Source organism: Vidua chalybeata, chromosome 1, assembly GCF_026979565.1.
Source record: "Vidua chalybeata isolate OUT-0048 chromosome 1, bVidCha1 merged haplotype, whole genome shotgun sequence".
Classification (NCBI taxonomy): Eukaryota; Metazoa; Chordata; class Aves; order Passeriformes; family Viduidae; genus Vidua; species Vidua chalybeata.
The window spans coordinates 40712182-40728325 of NC_071530.1; the positions used below are offsets into that span (position 1 = coordinate 40712182).

General features: G+C 38.1%; 1 protein-coding gene across 3 annotated transcripts in view; it reads left to right on the top strand.

Annotated features, from left to right (window-relative positions):
• Window positions 1–16144, top strand: part of RBMS3 (RNA binding motif single stranded interacting protein 3) — a 701764-nt gene that overhangs the window by 610934 nt on the left and 74686 nt on the right. For all 3 annotated transcript variants that reach the window (XM_053943264.1, XM_053943265.1, XM_053943273.1), the window contains 2 exons: window positions 4389–4495; window positions 15453–15499. In XM_053943264.1, coding sequence (XP_053799239.1) covers window positions 4389–4495; window positions 15453–15499 — 154 coding nt within the window. The remainder of the gene's footprint in view (window positions 1–4388; window positions 4496–15452; window positions 15500–16144) is intronic.

Consider the following 16144-nt stretch of genomic DNA (forward strand, 5'->3'; position numbering starts at 1 on the left):
AGTAAAAGCAGCTAAAATGCATAAAAATGTCCTGTTACTGCTTTTTGTATATGTAATTCTTGCCATTGCTGTACAGATGATGCTCAAAGACAGTGGGGAACAAGCTTTTCTCAGTAACTCTTAAGGCAGTAAAAGTTTCAGAGCACCTGAAATAATGAAAAAGTCTCACCAAATGCAAATGGCATCTTTCATCTTTCTTTATGAAGCACATGCTCATGAATTTATACATTTTTGCACATGTACGAGCTCAAGTGTATCTGCCTTCCGATGAATGAAAGAATATGGAAATTATGTATTCAGAATTAGTTATAAGTTTGCTTTATTTTGTTGAATTCTCCAATTTAATTGAAATTCCCTTCCTGAGCTGGAACATTTCTTAGAGACTGCCAGATTTGAGAAGGGGGCACTGTTACCCCTTCTCCTTCCTTCAGAAGTTTTTGTGCTATTTAAGTACCAGTGTTGCTTTTGGTGATACTAACAGCCTTTTGGCAGCTCTGTGCTGTTTGTCTGCACAATCTGTCCATCTAAAGTAGCAGAGCATGAGAAGCTGATCTCCTGAGGGAACTCCAACAATATCGACAGGCTTGATTGACATAAAACCAGTCTCTCTCTTTCACCTCCACTGAACTCTTAGAGTAAATTCAGGGTCTGACTGAAGTGAGATAGGGTTTTAGCCATTGACTTCCATGGGAACAGAATTTGAACACTAGCAGCTACTGCCCTCTCCTAAGGCAGCCCTGAATATCTTGGCAAATGCTGTTTAGAAGCACTATCAATTTGATCCCACTTCCTTCTCAAGACTCAAAGCCAAGTTCAGGACTATTTATGCCTTATTAACTAGAGAAGGCTTTGGATGGGAACTGCAGCAAGCATTTAAATCTTTGCCTTGAAAAATGGGTTATGGCTTAATGAACCTTGTTCAGCTTAAAGCAGTTATTTATTCTTGGTATTTGTGTTTGTTGCTGTCAGGTAGAAGTCAGTGAAAGAGCAGTGCCTTCTATCTTGAAGAGTTTATCAGGATGGAATAGCCTGAAATTTGTTTCAAGTGAATCAATTTTCACTTTTTTTACAGGAAAATAGCAGCAGTAGATTTTCCAGATATGCTTCAAAATACCACATATGCTTAAACCCTAAAGGATGTTAAGAACCATATAAAAAGATCTGCTTATCACTTCAAAATGTGAACATCTACACATATCCAAATTATTTTTTCTATTAAGTCAGAAGTACAAAAGGTGAGAGAAGAGGCAGAGACATGGGCATTTATTTTCAGTCCATATGTTCATACAGAGGAAAAAGAGAAAAGTAAAAATGCAGTCCATAAATTGTACATGGAGTGGAAAAGAAAAGAAATTGAAAGTTTAAAATATTCCCTTTTTTCTTTCCTCCCCTTCTGAAGTATTTGGGGTGAAATATACCACTTCTTCTGCAACCCATAAATATTATTCATCTAAGGTTGATATTGTTTGACTAGTTCCTAAATATTTTCTTTTTTGAATTGATAACCATGGTACCTAATTGTGATCCTTTTCATGGCTGAAGTAAATTTATAGTTTAAAGCATGTTAGAAATGTAATGAAGCCATTAAAAATAATTCTACTTAGAAATAATTATGCTCGCCTGGTGGAATGGGGTGTGGTCTTTCTCATATCTTTTGTTGCTTTGTATTTGACCATTAAGAATGATGGTATTAATATGTGGGTGCATCTGATCTTGGAAAGCCTAGAGGACCTTTCTTGCAAAGAATTTCTCGAGGTTGAAGTAAACCAAGATTTGAGTTCTTCCGTGTACTTAGAGCAACATCTTTGAGCTCCCAAGACTGTTACATTCTACTTTATGTCCTGAAAGAAGAGAGATTATTAATTTGGTTATACACACACACACACATACACAGGTTGGTTACCATAATTGTTTCCAGGTATAAACCATTAGCACCTACACCACTTCATGTCTTGTTTGATGCTACATGCCTGTGTTTAGGGGGAAAAAAAACCCAACAAAACCCTGAAAATCATCAACCTAAAACCATCCTATATGGGCTCTGTCCTCCTGTCAGAACATTTTGTTTTCAAATTTTTGCTTCTTTTTAATGTTGGTCAGCACACACTGATTTTATCCACAGAATTACCCTCAGTTTATCATAGAGGAATATAATCTCCCATGCAGAAACTTGCCTGTGTAGAGCACTGTACTTTTCCACCTTCTTTCCAACCTCCTGAAAAGTCTATACAATATTTTTTCACATTTTTTCTAGATGGCGTTAGTAAGGTTGTTTGGTAGCTCTGTTTGATCTCAATCAACCTTAGGAAGCCGCTAATTGACAAATATGCAGTTGTCAGATGGTAATGCTGGAGATGGGATTTCTAGAAATGGTAACAGCTTCCTATTTGTGGTTGGCTAATATATAGAGAGAAGATGTGTAGATTTCCTAGCATGTTAAACCACATCACAGGACATGGGCTAATACCAGATGTGTTCATTAGCAGATGATCAGGGCGTGTGTAAATATCCACTGTGCAGATGATTTTTGCATGGTCCTCCTGATGGTATCATATGTTCCTTGGTAATTGTTCAGTGCTTAAAACAAAAAGCTTTTGAAGCTTCAAATGTGATGTTTAATAGGTCTTTCTCTAATGCTGGCTTAGCACCTGCTCCTCCCTCACAATCACATCAAAGTGAACTCTAAGTAACCACTCTGAAATCATGCAGCATCAGGCCATGGAGTAAAACCAGTGAAAGCGCAGGGCAATCAGCCCTGTGAAGTCTCTCCATCTGCAGAAAGAATCTCTATAGCCACCTGGATGCTTTTAAACCTTCATTATTTTAAATTTAAAATGGTTGTCTGAACATTGCTTCTAGAAAAATCTGATACAATAATCAAAGTTGGAGGTGGGGAAGGACCTCTGGGGTCACACAGTCAAGCTTTCTGCCAATAATGGATTGTTTCCTGCTGTTCAGTTTTTAGTGACCTTGGAAATTACTAGCCTGGTAAAATGGTAATGAAAAAACAAAGCTGTTATAGCTTCAGAAGTAGCCAAAGTGATGCTGTCCCAATGCGAAATTGTGGTTTTGATGTGAGATTCTCTCCATGCATTGTTTCTTGTTTGCAGTTTTTAAGTGATCACAGTTTTAATCTATCCTTTCTGACCCATTTTGAATTGGCTATAATCAGGAGCTTGTTGGAGGTTAACTTGTTTTAATGCCACATGAACTTGTCCCTTAACCAAATCATAATTTTTATTACAAATAAATAAGTCAACAACTTGGTTAGCAACCCTCACCCAAAAATTTTCTTCATGTCTCTGCAGGTGTATTCTTTCAACATTTCTAACCTCCTAGAAACAGGAAATGGGAAGGGAAAAACCACATTTATTAGTTTTTCCATCAAAACTCTTGGTTAATTAATTACAGACTTACCATGCCTCGGAACTCAAAGATTCCTGAAAGGACTCAGATGTGACACATGATTTTTAGATTTCTTTCAAACAGGAAAACACTGGTTTACTTCTCTGCTGATATAGGCAATAAAGCACAACCCTAACATAGACTTAAGTGAGTAGACAAGCTCCCACTAGCAGAGTAATTAAAGTTTTGTTTAAAAAACATTTTAGGAGGCTGTGAAAATCTGGGTAGATAGGAAAGAGATCCCAAGACACCAAGTTCCCTTCCTGTTGTGCCCATTTGATGTGTGTTAATTTCTTCTCTAGGGGACCCTATTGTGGGCTGCCTTCTGGGGTGTGCAGCGCTCTGATTATCCTTTCTTCCTGGGACTCTGGCCCCTCCTGACTATGGTATTCACACACTCCAGGTCTCACTTGGAGAGGAAAAGGGTTTTCTCAGCTGCCAGCTTGCTTAAAAGAAGGAGTTAAGAGGAAAAAGAAAGCTGATTGGATTGGGCTTGGCAAAAGTCTCCATTTTATTCAGTTCAGTCAGATTTTTAAAGGACTGGATGTTGAGAAACACCAAAATAGTGAGAACACTTATTCCTTAAGCAGGTTCTTGCAGAGTTTCTACAATTAAAAACTGAAAGCTGCTTTACTAAAGCAGTGTTTATCCTTGCACTAATGCTGGTCATGAATACGTGTCTAACTTAGCTGGAACTAATGCCTGACTATACTGTTCCACTACAGCAACTTAACATTCTGCGTAGGCTGATTATTTTTTCAACAATATTTGCTAAATTCTTTTAAGGGCTGCCAGTATATATTTTTTGAAGCTTAGTTAATAAGAACAGCTGCCAGTGGAGTCAAGGCTAAAAGAGGCAAAAAATATCTGCAGAAGGCAAGATTTTACTTCAAAAGATCAGTATTACAAAGCACTACTGTTGCTGGTATAATCACTTTCTTTGGGGGGGATGCTAATATAGACTGGGTTTCTTGTCTTCACAGCCCCCACTGAGCCTTTGCTGTGCAAATTTGCTGATGGAGGGCAAAAGAAGCGCCAGAATCAAAGCAAATACACACAGAATGGAAGGCCATGGCCCAGAGAAGGAGAGGTAAGTGCCATGTAGCAATTATTTTCCTGGGGTTTGGCAGAAGTCAGCGACAGACCTGGAAGTCTACCTTTCAGACTGTGAAGAAATCAGATTGCACACAAAATGCAATAGTTTCATACAGAAAAAAAACTATGTAAGCAGTGGGGAGATGGAGGTTTATGATAATGTGCAGAGTGTAAAGTTACAGGAAAGGAGAATTTCTGAGTTTGGTGTGGAACTGTGCACAGCCTGGTCCCACTGTGAGTGCTCTGCAGGCAGACCCGAGCTCAGGATTCTCTTACTGGTGTGCCATCAGCACTCAAGGTGTGCCTTTTACAAACCAAATCAATTTCCACTGAAGCAATTCAACAATGTTATTTCCTCCCTCTAGTTTCTGGTGGTAAAATATCCTTAGAGAATGTGAGAGCTGTTTCTAAAGAGAGAGATGTGCATCCAAATGTAGGGTCCATGTAAAAGTTTTCCAAAAGCTTATCTGAGCTGAGCTCTTAATTCTGTTCAAGACAAAGCAATTTACAGTAGCCTCAGCTTCATCATGTATACAGTATTTTCAAATAAACTAATGTAATGGTTGCTCTCTGCTCTGCTGCAAGTAGTCTGTTACTGGAGTTTCTTTTTGGTGTTCTTTTATGTGAAGTGACTCCATATGAAAGTGAAATAAGAAAGGCATTTTTTGATTCTTCAAGAGTTTATTTACTGTTTTTGAATTTTATTACCGAAGAAAGACTTGAACAAATAAGGTAGATCTGCTCATAGTGCCTGCTTATATATACATGGTGTTAGCTATGAAGGCTGAAGGACTTGCAAGTATTTCTATCCTAAACAACTATCTTTGTGTTTGTGACTGAGCCTTCAAGAAAAAAAAAAGTATTGGTCTCAATTGTGTTTCTCTAGAATACAAATTGTGGGGGAAGTGAGGGAAAGGTATCTCTTTTTGGGGGGGTGGGGTGAGTGTTGCTATGTTTACTTCAATTTTACAAGGCAAACTGAAAAAAAAGAAAATAAAATTATTTGCTCTTTCTGAGTTACATGTTTCTGGAGTATTTCTGCTTTTTTGTAACTACTTGATTTTTCTAGTTGATACTTTTCAGACCATTGGTTTATGACATATGTACTCTAGCACTATTGGTGAGCTCCCAAAACAAACAGAAAGGCCTTTTGAAAGTGTAAAAATTACTCTCACCATCCCATAGCTGTTCTACACTGTTCCAACAGCAAAGGCTCCATTTTTAGCTCTGTGGGCTGGAAATCCCAATATGGGAGACACATTTGCTACAGGACATTGCAGAAGTCTCCAAAGGGTCATTGCAGTATTTTACACCGTATGTCTCAAAAACTGGAGTTAACTTCTTAAGAGCCATTATGGTTTGTCATATTAGGGATCTACTGAGGAACAAGTGCCCAAGAAGTACTTCAAGCAGTAGACTCAGGTCAGCCTATACATAGCTTGAAAAACAAAGATTTATGTATAGGAGACAACAATAAGGTCAACAATCCATATTTTAAAGACCTCTAAATCCCTGTTTAAAAAGTAAATGCCATCATAGCTATTATCTCTGCTGTTTATACTTCCTTCAGTTCAAATCAATAATAAAAGAGTGTATAAAGTTAAAGACAGCGAGTCACCATTATGCCTGTGGCCTCAGGGCATCAGCTTATTGCATCTTCTGTAGTTCATTTGTTACTAGTGGAGTGGTGCCTATTAGCCCAATGATATCCTGGTGACCTAGAGGTAGGGTGTGGCTGGTGTATTTGTAGTACCAACACTTAAAAACTGATTTTCAGGGCTGGAAGACATCATTCCTTGTTGTTGATCACAGTCAACTACAGAGCTGTTGTCATAGTATAAAGGAAAAACATGAAAAGGTGGTAAAGATCAAAACTCAGAAGTATTTCAGGCTAGATTTTCTCAGATTTTCTCTGTTTACTAACATCTGGTTAATACCTTGCTGCACATTGGATATTTGCTACCCAGAGCGTCAAAGACAAGAATGCATGTTCTCTTTTAGGGTCCCTAATTTATTGAATTTCTTCCCCACTGTTAATTTTCTTATTTCCAATGTAAAATCTTTCTGTATAATTACTCTTATATTTCATATGCAATAAGGTTTTTCAAACTCTTTATCCTTTAACAATCTTATTCTAAAAATGATCTACCATTGAGTTGTTCTTTAGGTAGCAGCACTTGACTAACCTTCCTACAGTTATTACTGTAAGCTTTAATTTCTTTTAATTTCCTTTTAAAAGAGCAGGCAGTGAGTAGTGAAAAGTGAGAAATGTGATATATGACAAGTGTCATAGTTCTGATGACAAATGGCATCTGGAAATATTCCCTGCACCTCTGTCTGCCCTTTCTTGGTTACTTCCCCAAAGAAAAGTATTGAAACACCATCCAAGAGATTACTCCCTTAGTGTTCCCACCCTGGCCAAATCCTGTGGTATGTAGACCAAGATGTATTTTGGCTATTGTTCAGATAAGCCTTTGCATTCTTGAACACTTTCATGAAGGGCATTTCTAAGGCATCTGAGGTTTAACCAGCATTAGCACTGAGCGTGCAGAAGGAGTATTTCTCGGAAGGGCAGTTCCCAGAGAAATGACAGCAGCAGTTCTGTCACTGGCCTCAAACTTGAGCTTGCAAAGTAGAGACAGACAGCTGTTCCCAGTACTCTGCTTTAGAGAGGGAATGGTAGGAGATTTAGTGGGGAGGAGCAGGTTTGCTGTAGTGGTGTGTCTCTGGTCATGCTGTTCTCAGAGGTTTTGCTCTCTTTTATGAAGAGCTTCTGTGGAATTTTATAAAACAGGATTTCTTCTGTTTTTTTGTGAAGTTGTCAGGTCATACTGCAGAATGCAGTAGAAAATCTTATTCTTATCTTACGTCTTTGTAGATTGCTTCATAACCATACATAATTGGCTGTTAAATTGCCTGCTCTTTTAAAGTAAAATATTTAGAAATACACTGAATTTCTCTAGGGATTTTTGGAGGTCTGGGTGGGGGGTGGGGTGGGTGGGTTTGGTGCTTGGTTACTTGGCCAGCTGTAAGCGGGGAAGAATGGCAGATTTTGAATAGTGTTTTCTAGTCCTTACCCTTACACTCTTGTTTGGAGTCTCAGGAAATGTTCAGCAGATTTATGAGACATTTAACTGAGTGTTTGTGATGGTTGACCAGTTCTGGACTACAAAGCTGAAAGTTTATATTAGTGATGGCTTTATATAAGGCAGTCAAATTGGACATCGAATAGACAGGTGCAATAAATGTACAGTGATACATGCAAGCATTGGAAATATTTACAACTGACATAATTTCTGCACAAAGTTCAGTAATTTCTTTTTTGGGCTAGCTTCTCCTCACACTGGTTTAATTAAGCACTCTGTTTTGAAACTTAACCTGACAAGATTATATTGAGGTGGTGATAGAGGATAATCATATTCAAATTCTGTCTGTAAAATACTTGATTCAATTTACCTTTAAATTGAAATTGACAAGCCTACAGGTGGGTGACATAAATCTCCAAAAATGTTTTAGTCAAAAATGCACACAGGGAATCAAGTGTAGTCACACGATGAGATCAGACTGGATAAAAAACCGCAACATAAATGTTGCAGCATAATCTTCTATTGTAGATTTAATGAAACCTTGTTTTGGTTGTTCAGAAATAAAGTCTTTTGATACATGTATTTAAGAGCAGGTATATTTGAAAATTACATGGTAGACAGGGAGAATTCTGCCTAAAGTTTATTACTGTTTTCTAGAAATTGTAGCTTTTCTACATCTGGTCAGCCCAATGTGATTAAGGTTTTTTTGATGGTCACAGTATTTTGAACTCCTTGATATTTCATTTGCAAGTTTCTGTAAAATTTGTGCTATTTAAATAGTTGCATTGTCTTGTAAAAGAGTACCACCCTTACAGTATTGTGGCATTTATCACAACAGTGAGATGCAGCACTGAATGCATTGAATTTGGTCTGATGTCTATAATGATATTCAATAATTGTCACTAATAATTCTTCCACTGATTGCTTTTTTGCTTCCATAATCTAAGTTACATTTTTTATTTCTAAAGATCCAATCGGTTACCTTCCTTTCCTTCCCTTTCTTCTCTTTCTGCTTACTCTTTTCTCCTTTATTTTCTTTCAAGCTCAGTTGGTGGAATATCCAAAGAATTAAGCATGTTTTTAATTCTTTCTTAAAAAAATAAAATGACCTGGTAGTTTGGGAATGTTGCTTTTGTAACAGTTTCTCTTTTTATCCACTATTAATTACAACTTTATCTAATTCAAACAGCAATTTAGAGAGAAAAACATAAAATCGGTAATTTGAGATACTTCCCAAATTTTTTGTAAAGTCAGTACCAGTGAAGGGCTGAAGCAATTGATCCTGCTGCCAATGGTCTCTTCTTTACCAGCAGATGCATTTAGAAATTATTAGTAGTTCTGTTCCAGGCCTATTTATAACTCAGTCATGGATATTTTTTTATGCTTCCAAGGAGATAGGTACTACTTAGTTGTGTTCCATAATCATGAGTGTCTAGACAAGCAACTTTTCTTATACCTAGACAAGTAACTTTTATTTGCTGTGAGAGGCAATTCCCTGTTCTGTCGAGAGAAACACTAGTATCCTCATATGTAAACCACCCACAAAGACATTTACTAGATATATTTAGCATGCCTGTAAGTTAAACATTGGCACTTTGCATGCTTATTTTCAACAAGAGCTCAGTTTAACGAAGAGAGGCATTGAACCTGAAAAGAAGCCCTCTCTCCAGATGGAGAAAGAGAAGGGCAAAGCATAACTGACCAGTAGGTGAAAAGATCTAGAATAATGACACAAGGTGCTGATGCTGTGGGCAACGTTTTGAAAAGATGCCTCAGTGGCACAAATACCAAAGACCGGTTTGGATTTTGACCTTATAAATTACACAGAAATATTTTAAACCTACGTGAAATCACTGTCAATGCAATCAGGATTTTAAAAGGGCCATGGTTCAGTTAAAATAGAATCAGCAGTGTACCTGTCCTTAGAGATCAGTTTTCTTTGTTTTCATTTTAGCTAAGAATTTCCTTCTCTGGTGAAAAATGTTATGCCATTTGCCCTGGAGATTTTCCTGCAGTTGGGTTTTCCTCCAAATTCTGCTGCTGTAACAGTGCTTTCTTAGGCAGAATAAACAAATGTTGGAAACAGGGAAAGGACATACCTTTTTCTGCTGTATCCCCAAGAGATATCAGGAGTGCTGCCAGCCCCTAGAAGTTTTCCCAAGTTACTGCAGCACACACATCTAGTGTGCAGATGTCAGTGTAATACACAGCTGATATAGCACTGGAACACACTCATGGCAAAATGGGAATGCCAGATCCCCAAAAGCAGATAGTTAATAGAACTGAAGGTGACATGGTTGAATGTATAGACTGGCTGTGGAAACAATAATTATGTTATATTATAAATGTTCTTTTTTTGTTTTCTTGGTTTTCTTGATTTTTTTTCAATTTTTGTAGTCTTCGGCATTTGTATTTTAACTAACAAGATGAGTTGAAGTGCAAAGAAAGTGACTCAATCCCAAGAACAGAAGCTGTGTATGTCAGACTTCCATTCCAGTTCTATAGGACAAAAGGGCTTCTTGTCATTCATTTGGATATCTGAACTTGTTATTTTGTTTATCAGTGCAGTCTCTGATGTTCTGAGGTTCATGAATCACTTCCCAAGTTTGACATTAATAGAATATACTTTTCTCTCCACAACACTTTTCCCCTCAGAATCTGCAGCTGCTTAAGAAGCACACATCACTGAGAAATGCTCCATTCCTTTCATATGCATCTAGATATCTACAAGGTGTCACATTTATATTCTAGATTTCTCCTTCTCTAAAAATGAAAGGGGAGGGGCAGTTATTCACTATTAAATTCATAAGTCTTTCCAATAATGTTGAATATTTCTGTCAGAACTGTTTAAATAATCAAAGAAAAGAATTCTGCCAAGTTTACTGGTGACTGATCTTATTTTATTACATCAGTATTTTGCATTAATCTCATCTGGGTTGATGATTTCTTTTCCCTACTCTCTTCTTTCTTCAAAGCATTTCAATAAGGATATCTTCTGTCAGGGCACAAGAGATCCTTGTGTTGTGATGCCTGGCAGATATTATTGATGGAAGCAAAACAAGTACAGGAATCTGAGTGTTGAAATTTCAATTGATTCCACTGTAGCAGCCAAGAGTGCACCCTGGGATGGCAGTCCTCCAGTGTGAAAGGGTGAAGCTCTGAGTCATTGGAGATCCAGAGGACAGACTTACCTTTTAGTCTAACTCCCACGTCAGTTCACCACTGAAATCCCTTAAGTACAAGTGTACAACCTTGCCTTTCCAAATCTCACCTTAAGGAGGAGAAATCCAGGGGGCCTTCTGCTTGGAAAATCCACCACATCCATGGATTTCACCCTTTTTTAATTTGCAGGCCTCTCCATTTTTTTGCCAATGGACTGTGGCCTCCTGCACAGCCCAGATCCTGCAGTGGCAGCAGCCTCCCCTTGCAGAGGTGCTCCAGCACTAGGCAGAGGGTGGCCAGGTCAGGTCTGAGGAGATGATGTGGAAGTCTCACCTCTGAGGAGGAGGCAAAGCACATCTTGTAACAGGTTGATATTGTGGTGAATTTTTGCACAGTGTCAGAAAGACATGTACACAGAGAGTAGATATGGGGATATGATACAAAGTTGTTCATGATGTGAAGTTGTTCATGAAAGCAGCTCCCCAGCAACACCGAAGATGCACAGAAGTAATTGGTCATTTATAGGTATTTGTGTTTGCTGGAAGACAGGTACTGCGCTGGTAAGTTCTTTCTTGTGACACATCACAGGGATTGGGTAAAAAAAAAATAAACCCACTTCATTTCACATGATATTGAAGATCAGATCATTTATGTTCAAATCATAAAAAAGAGGGGAAAAAAATCAAACCAGAAACATAACATCTTGTCTTTGCCCATGGAAAAATTTTCACAGTAAAGTTTTGAACAAAAGGCCTTCAAACCCTTGTTTTCCAGATGCTTTTTGATATTTCCTACTCTTTCTTGAATGAAAGAGCTTAAATTTAAAGACAGGTGCAGACTGAATCTCTTGTTCTTAGAATCTCTTTCACTGATGTCAATAGTTAGAAAACTGCAGCAAAAAATAACAAAAACTTTCATTCTTTCCTCATGTCCTTTAAGTTCAGGCACTTTGTTAAAAATAAGAAATAAGTAAACTCATATGGTTTAAGTAATCTTTTTTTTTTTTTTAAATCAATATTTTTAACAAGCTGTGTTAATTTCTGTGCCACCTGACTTTCTGAACAGACCAGTAGTCATTAAGAATGACCTTTATTTCTATTAGAGTGTTTTCATTCAGTAGCTGAGTCTAGGGCCATTATCTGGCTGAGTGGCATGAAAATTATGTGGTTTAGTTGTTGCTTAATAGAATATTTATCTGACAAATACTTCCCTAAAGTAACATTCCATCATCAGTGCCTCTCCCTCAAGATGCCATTTTATCAGGAAGTGTCATTATGAGAAGAAAGAGTAAGACTCTCTCCTTCTACTGAGACACGAGCAAACCAGTGGGTGAAAAGGCCCAGAAGAAAACAGTCTCAGCACAGCAGAGGGCTGCTATAGAGGCATCAGCCAGTGCTTGATGGCTATATTAAATTCTGATTTTAACAGAATGAGCTAGACCACTCTCACACAGAAATCTGAGGCCAACCCTAATATTCTGCATTTGGTATTTTTGGAATTCCTGTTTGTCTGCTATGGAGGAAAGTTCAGACAATTTGCCAGTAAGTTATTATTGCTCATCAGTTTTTATTCCTGATGAATGAGGATGCTTCAGACCATAAATTTTTGACCGGTCCAGGCTAAGAGTTGCCACTCCTGGGCTTCCAGCCAGCATAATTTTGTGGGGAGAAATTATACGACTTGATAGGAAAGAAGTAAATAGTCCTGTGTTAGCAGCTATTTGAAATAGCAGCTGTTTAAGGCTATGCAGCAACGGGGGATATTAGCAATATTACTGGGCCAGCCGTAGGTGGTTACCATATGCACATATTGCCACACACTGTGTCCTATTTGTCTAATGTGAGACTTTTCATTTACTGCTAAATGTGATGGTGATATTTATAGTGGTCACTGCTGAAGTACTTGAGCAGGTTCTGGTAATCTGTCTCCATGCAGTATGGATATGGGACGTGGATAAAGAGGAGATGAGTGTCTAGCCTATCATATGTTGTACTCTTGAGGATCACAGCTGTGTCCCCTATTCTTAATACCAATATTGAGAACTGAGTTTGTGCAGTTTGTCTGCATGGACCCACACAAAACAGGTCTGGGTGTGATGGGGTTGAAGGGTGAGCTGAGTGTCCGTGCCATGACCATGCGCTCAAACATCTGTGAGAAAAGTAAATGAAAGCGGCACAAATGTGTTTGCAGGTCTCACGTGGACAGCAAGTGAAAGAGCTGCTGTAGGTTTTCATTCCTGCACCTTCATTCTTATTTATGTCAAAGAAACTAAGATAAGATCAGTAGTTCATTTTCATTTTTCCTCCCAGACCCACCTACCTTGTTGCCATTTTACCCCCCAGTCACTAATGCAGGCTGCAGGATGTAGTGAGCCCTGATCCAGCAGCTCTAAGGACAACTAGATCTAGAAACCTTTTACTTTGGAAAGCTTGGATATGTCCTTTCCCAAAAAATTACAATTTTTTTTTTTTTTGTTAGTCTGAGTAGATGTGTGATGAGAGGTAAAATGTAAACATCTCAATTTAAAGGGAACATCTTAAGTTATTTTAAAGAGTATTTTAAAAAAATTGTTATATTTAATTTTTCTGTCCCTCTAGGGCTTGTATGTAATATTTAAGTTGTCTTCACTGGTGCAGAAATAGAAAAAGAGAGCAATAACAAATTTTATACGTGTTGAAAAGAGAAAGGAAAACAAGACAGTATGTTTCCTCAAAAATATATTGCAGCCAAAAAGTTTTCTTTTCTCTTTTGTTTGGAAATTTCTACATCCCCATTAGTAATTAATGCAACCTTACTAAACAGTAAAATGTGCTAAGCATGCATAAGACATAAGAGTATAAAACCAAGTTAAGTAAGGGATTATTATTTTCTAAGCTAATTTATTTTTTACATGAAAATTATTAGTGGTTTGGGTCTCCCTAAATTCAGTTTTCTGACATTTAAATCTTGCAGAAATAGCCATTTGATTTTTCTTTGTATAAAATCAATACTTCCTTCAAAAATAGCCACATGTACTTGGACTTGTCTCCTGAATTGTCCTTTGCCTGGGAGGGACTACATATTTTATTAAAACAGTGGCATTTTCATAAAGCAAAACATTTGCCCTAGCATCTGCTTAAAAGAATAATGAGAGAAATATACAAATTTAATAAGGATATGAACCTTTTTTTGGCAGCATAATGTAGCATGAAACTTGGCCTTTCACATCAGAAATTATTTTTGGCCTCTGGAAATTTGAACCACCTCCTCTTAGACCAGTTTGCAGCTGCCGGGCTAACCCAGCTCTTCCAGGAATGCTGCCTGCTGTCCCGCCTGCTCGTCACCAGTGCATTTACCCTGGCTGCTCACCTGCCTGCCTGGGAACCAGCCAAGCCCAGACACTTTCCTGACCTGTCTGTGCAGCCATCTGGAAGGGGGCAGATGCCATTATTCAGAAGTACTTTGGTAGATGGCTTTAGGGGCATGAAAAGCTCCCAGCAGGAGCACAGACTATGCCACGTGGTTGGTAAAGCATCTGTCCTTGAAGAAAATGCTGCCTGTCTCAGGCAACAAGCATAGGATATGTATGAAAAATGAAGAGGAATACAGTATCTTGGGGTGGGATAGTGCCATGGTATTTTTTAGCTGCTCCCACAGGCAGAGCAGCACCTTGAGCAATAGAATGTCTCTCTGCTGTGCTTCTTACCCTGCACAAAGGATAACTTCTTCTCGTCTCTTGGTATCTTACATTGGAAAGCATTTCACAAAGGGAGGGATAAAAATCAATATGGAAAGGAAAAAGTCAAAGCAAATGCAGTATGTGGGAGGAGAGATTGTCAGTTCCATGTCTTTAAGTAAATGCTGAGGGGAAGAAAGGTCTTTCCTGCATGACCCTGGCTGCTATCTTGGAGGATAAGGTAGAGTGCTTAATTCTGTCTGCAGCCCTGCTCTCTCACTGCCTTTCCTGTGGTACCTGTGGATATGTCTGCTAACAGTGGCAGTGATGATAGTTGTTAGCTGGACAATGTTTTGACACTGCCATATCCTTTTGCACAGGTCATGGTCTGCTTGGTAGTAAATGGCAGTTGAAAAGCTCTGTATAACACATTAGCAAATTCTTTTGCTGTCCAGACCTCTGAAGTATTTTAAAAGCCTTATTTGAAAGCTCCAGCTTTTCTGCTTCGCATCCAATTTTTTGTTTCTTGTCTCATGGTAATGTATTAACTCTTAAGTATGAGTTACACCCCAGGGAAACAGTAGGCAGGGGTCATACAAGGTGTGACCTTTTTAGGAAAGGCGAGACTCCTTCCTGTGAAGCTCTCATGAAGTTGGCTTTGGAATATTTGCCAACTACCCATCTCACAGTCCATAGCAGGATTTGGGCCTCTCTTCTTATAGTGAGTAATCAGCTGTAAAGACATTAATTTCAGTGGAGTTATTAATTGATACTGGTGCAACAAAAAGACCGTTTGCCCTAAATGTTATGGAAAGATGGCAACCAAAAGACTGAACAGATCTGTTTCTCAGTGATCTCTCAGGCTGGGGAGGTACCCAATCTGTCCATGCTGCTTTTGGCCATCTGAGCTTCCCTTGAGAATTTAGATTTCTATTTAAGTTGCATACAGTTTTTATTCATATTGGCTTTGAATATGTTTAATGTATTTTTTTTTCCTCTTTTCCTTCAGTAATAGTAAAAATCTGTTTTTCTTCCCTAACTATGTGCAGGCTGGCATGGCTTTGACTTACGATCCAACAGCTGCTATACAGAATGGGTAAGAAATGCATGTTTTCTTATGTCTTTTTTTAAATTATTTTGAATGTCATCTTCTGTTTTCTCTTTCTGTAGTGAAACTTTCTGAAAAGCAAATCCACTCAGTCATATTTTGTCTGAGCATATAATGCTATATTATCAAGTTCTCCTTTAGTTTTCCTTTTCATTTTATGCCTTCTTGTTTGCAATATCCATTTGAATGGGAAGTTGTTTTTCCTAATAATTTCCATCTATATTTGGCAAATGTTAGTGGACGTCTTTTTAATCTCTCTCTGTCATGAAGTGGAAACCAGTAAAGTTTCCCTTTACTGACTTGGCTTTTGTTAAAATAATCACTGAAGATTCCAACGTATTTTGAATAATAGAGCTGTTACTTTTTCTGGGGTTCTTTCTGCAGGCTGGCTGCCTTCCATGGCATTGTCTGAATACAAATGTCAGATAGGGAGAAAGCCTTAAATTAGTGTGTAAGCAGATGGGATTTAAGGGTAAAATTCTGAGCAACACTCTTTATTTCTCAGCTGCCATTTGCTGGCATGAGGAATTGCAATTTTTTTCTCAAACTGAGCAGTGAAATTACATCATCATATTATTTACCTGCATGGTTATATTTCCAATTATTTCATAAACTAGAAAAACATATCCTTGA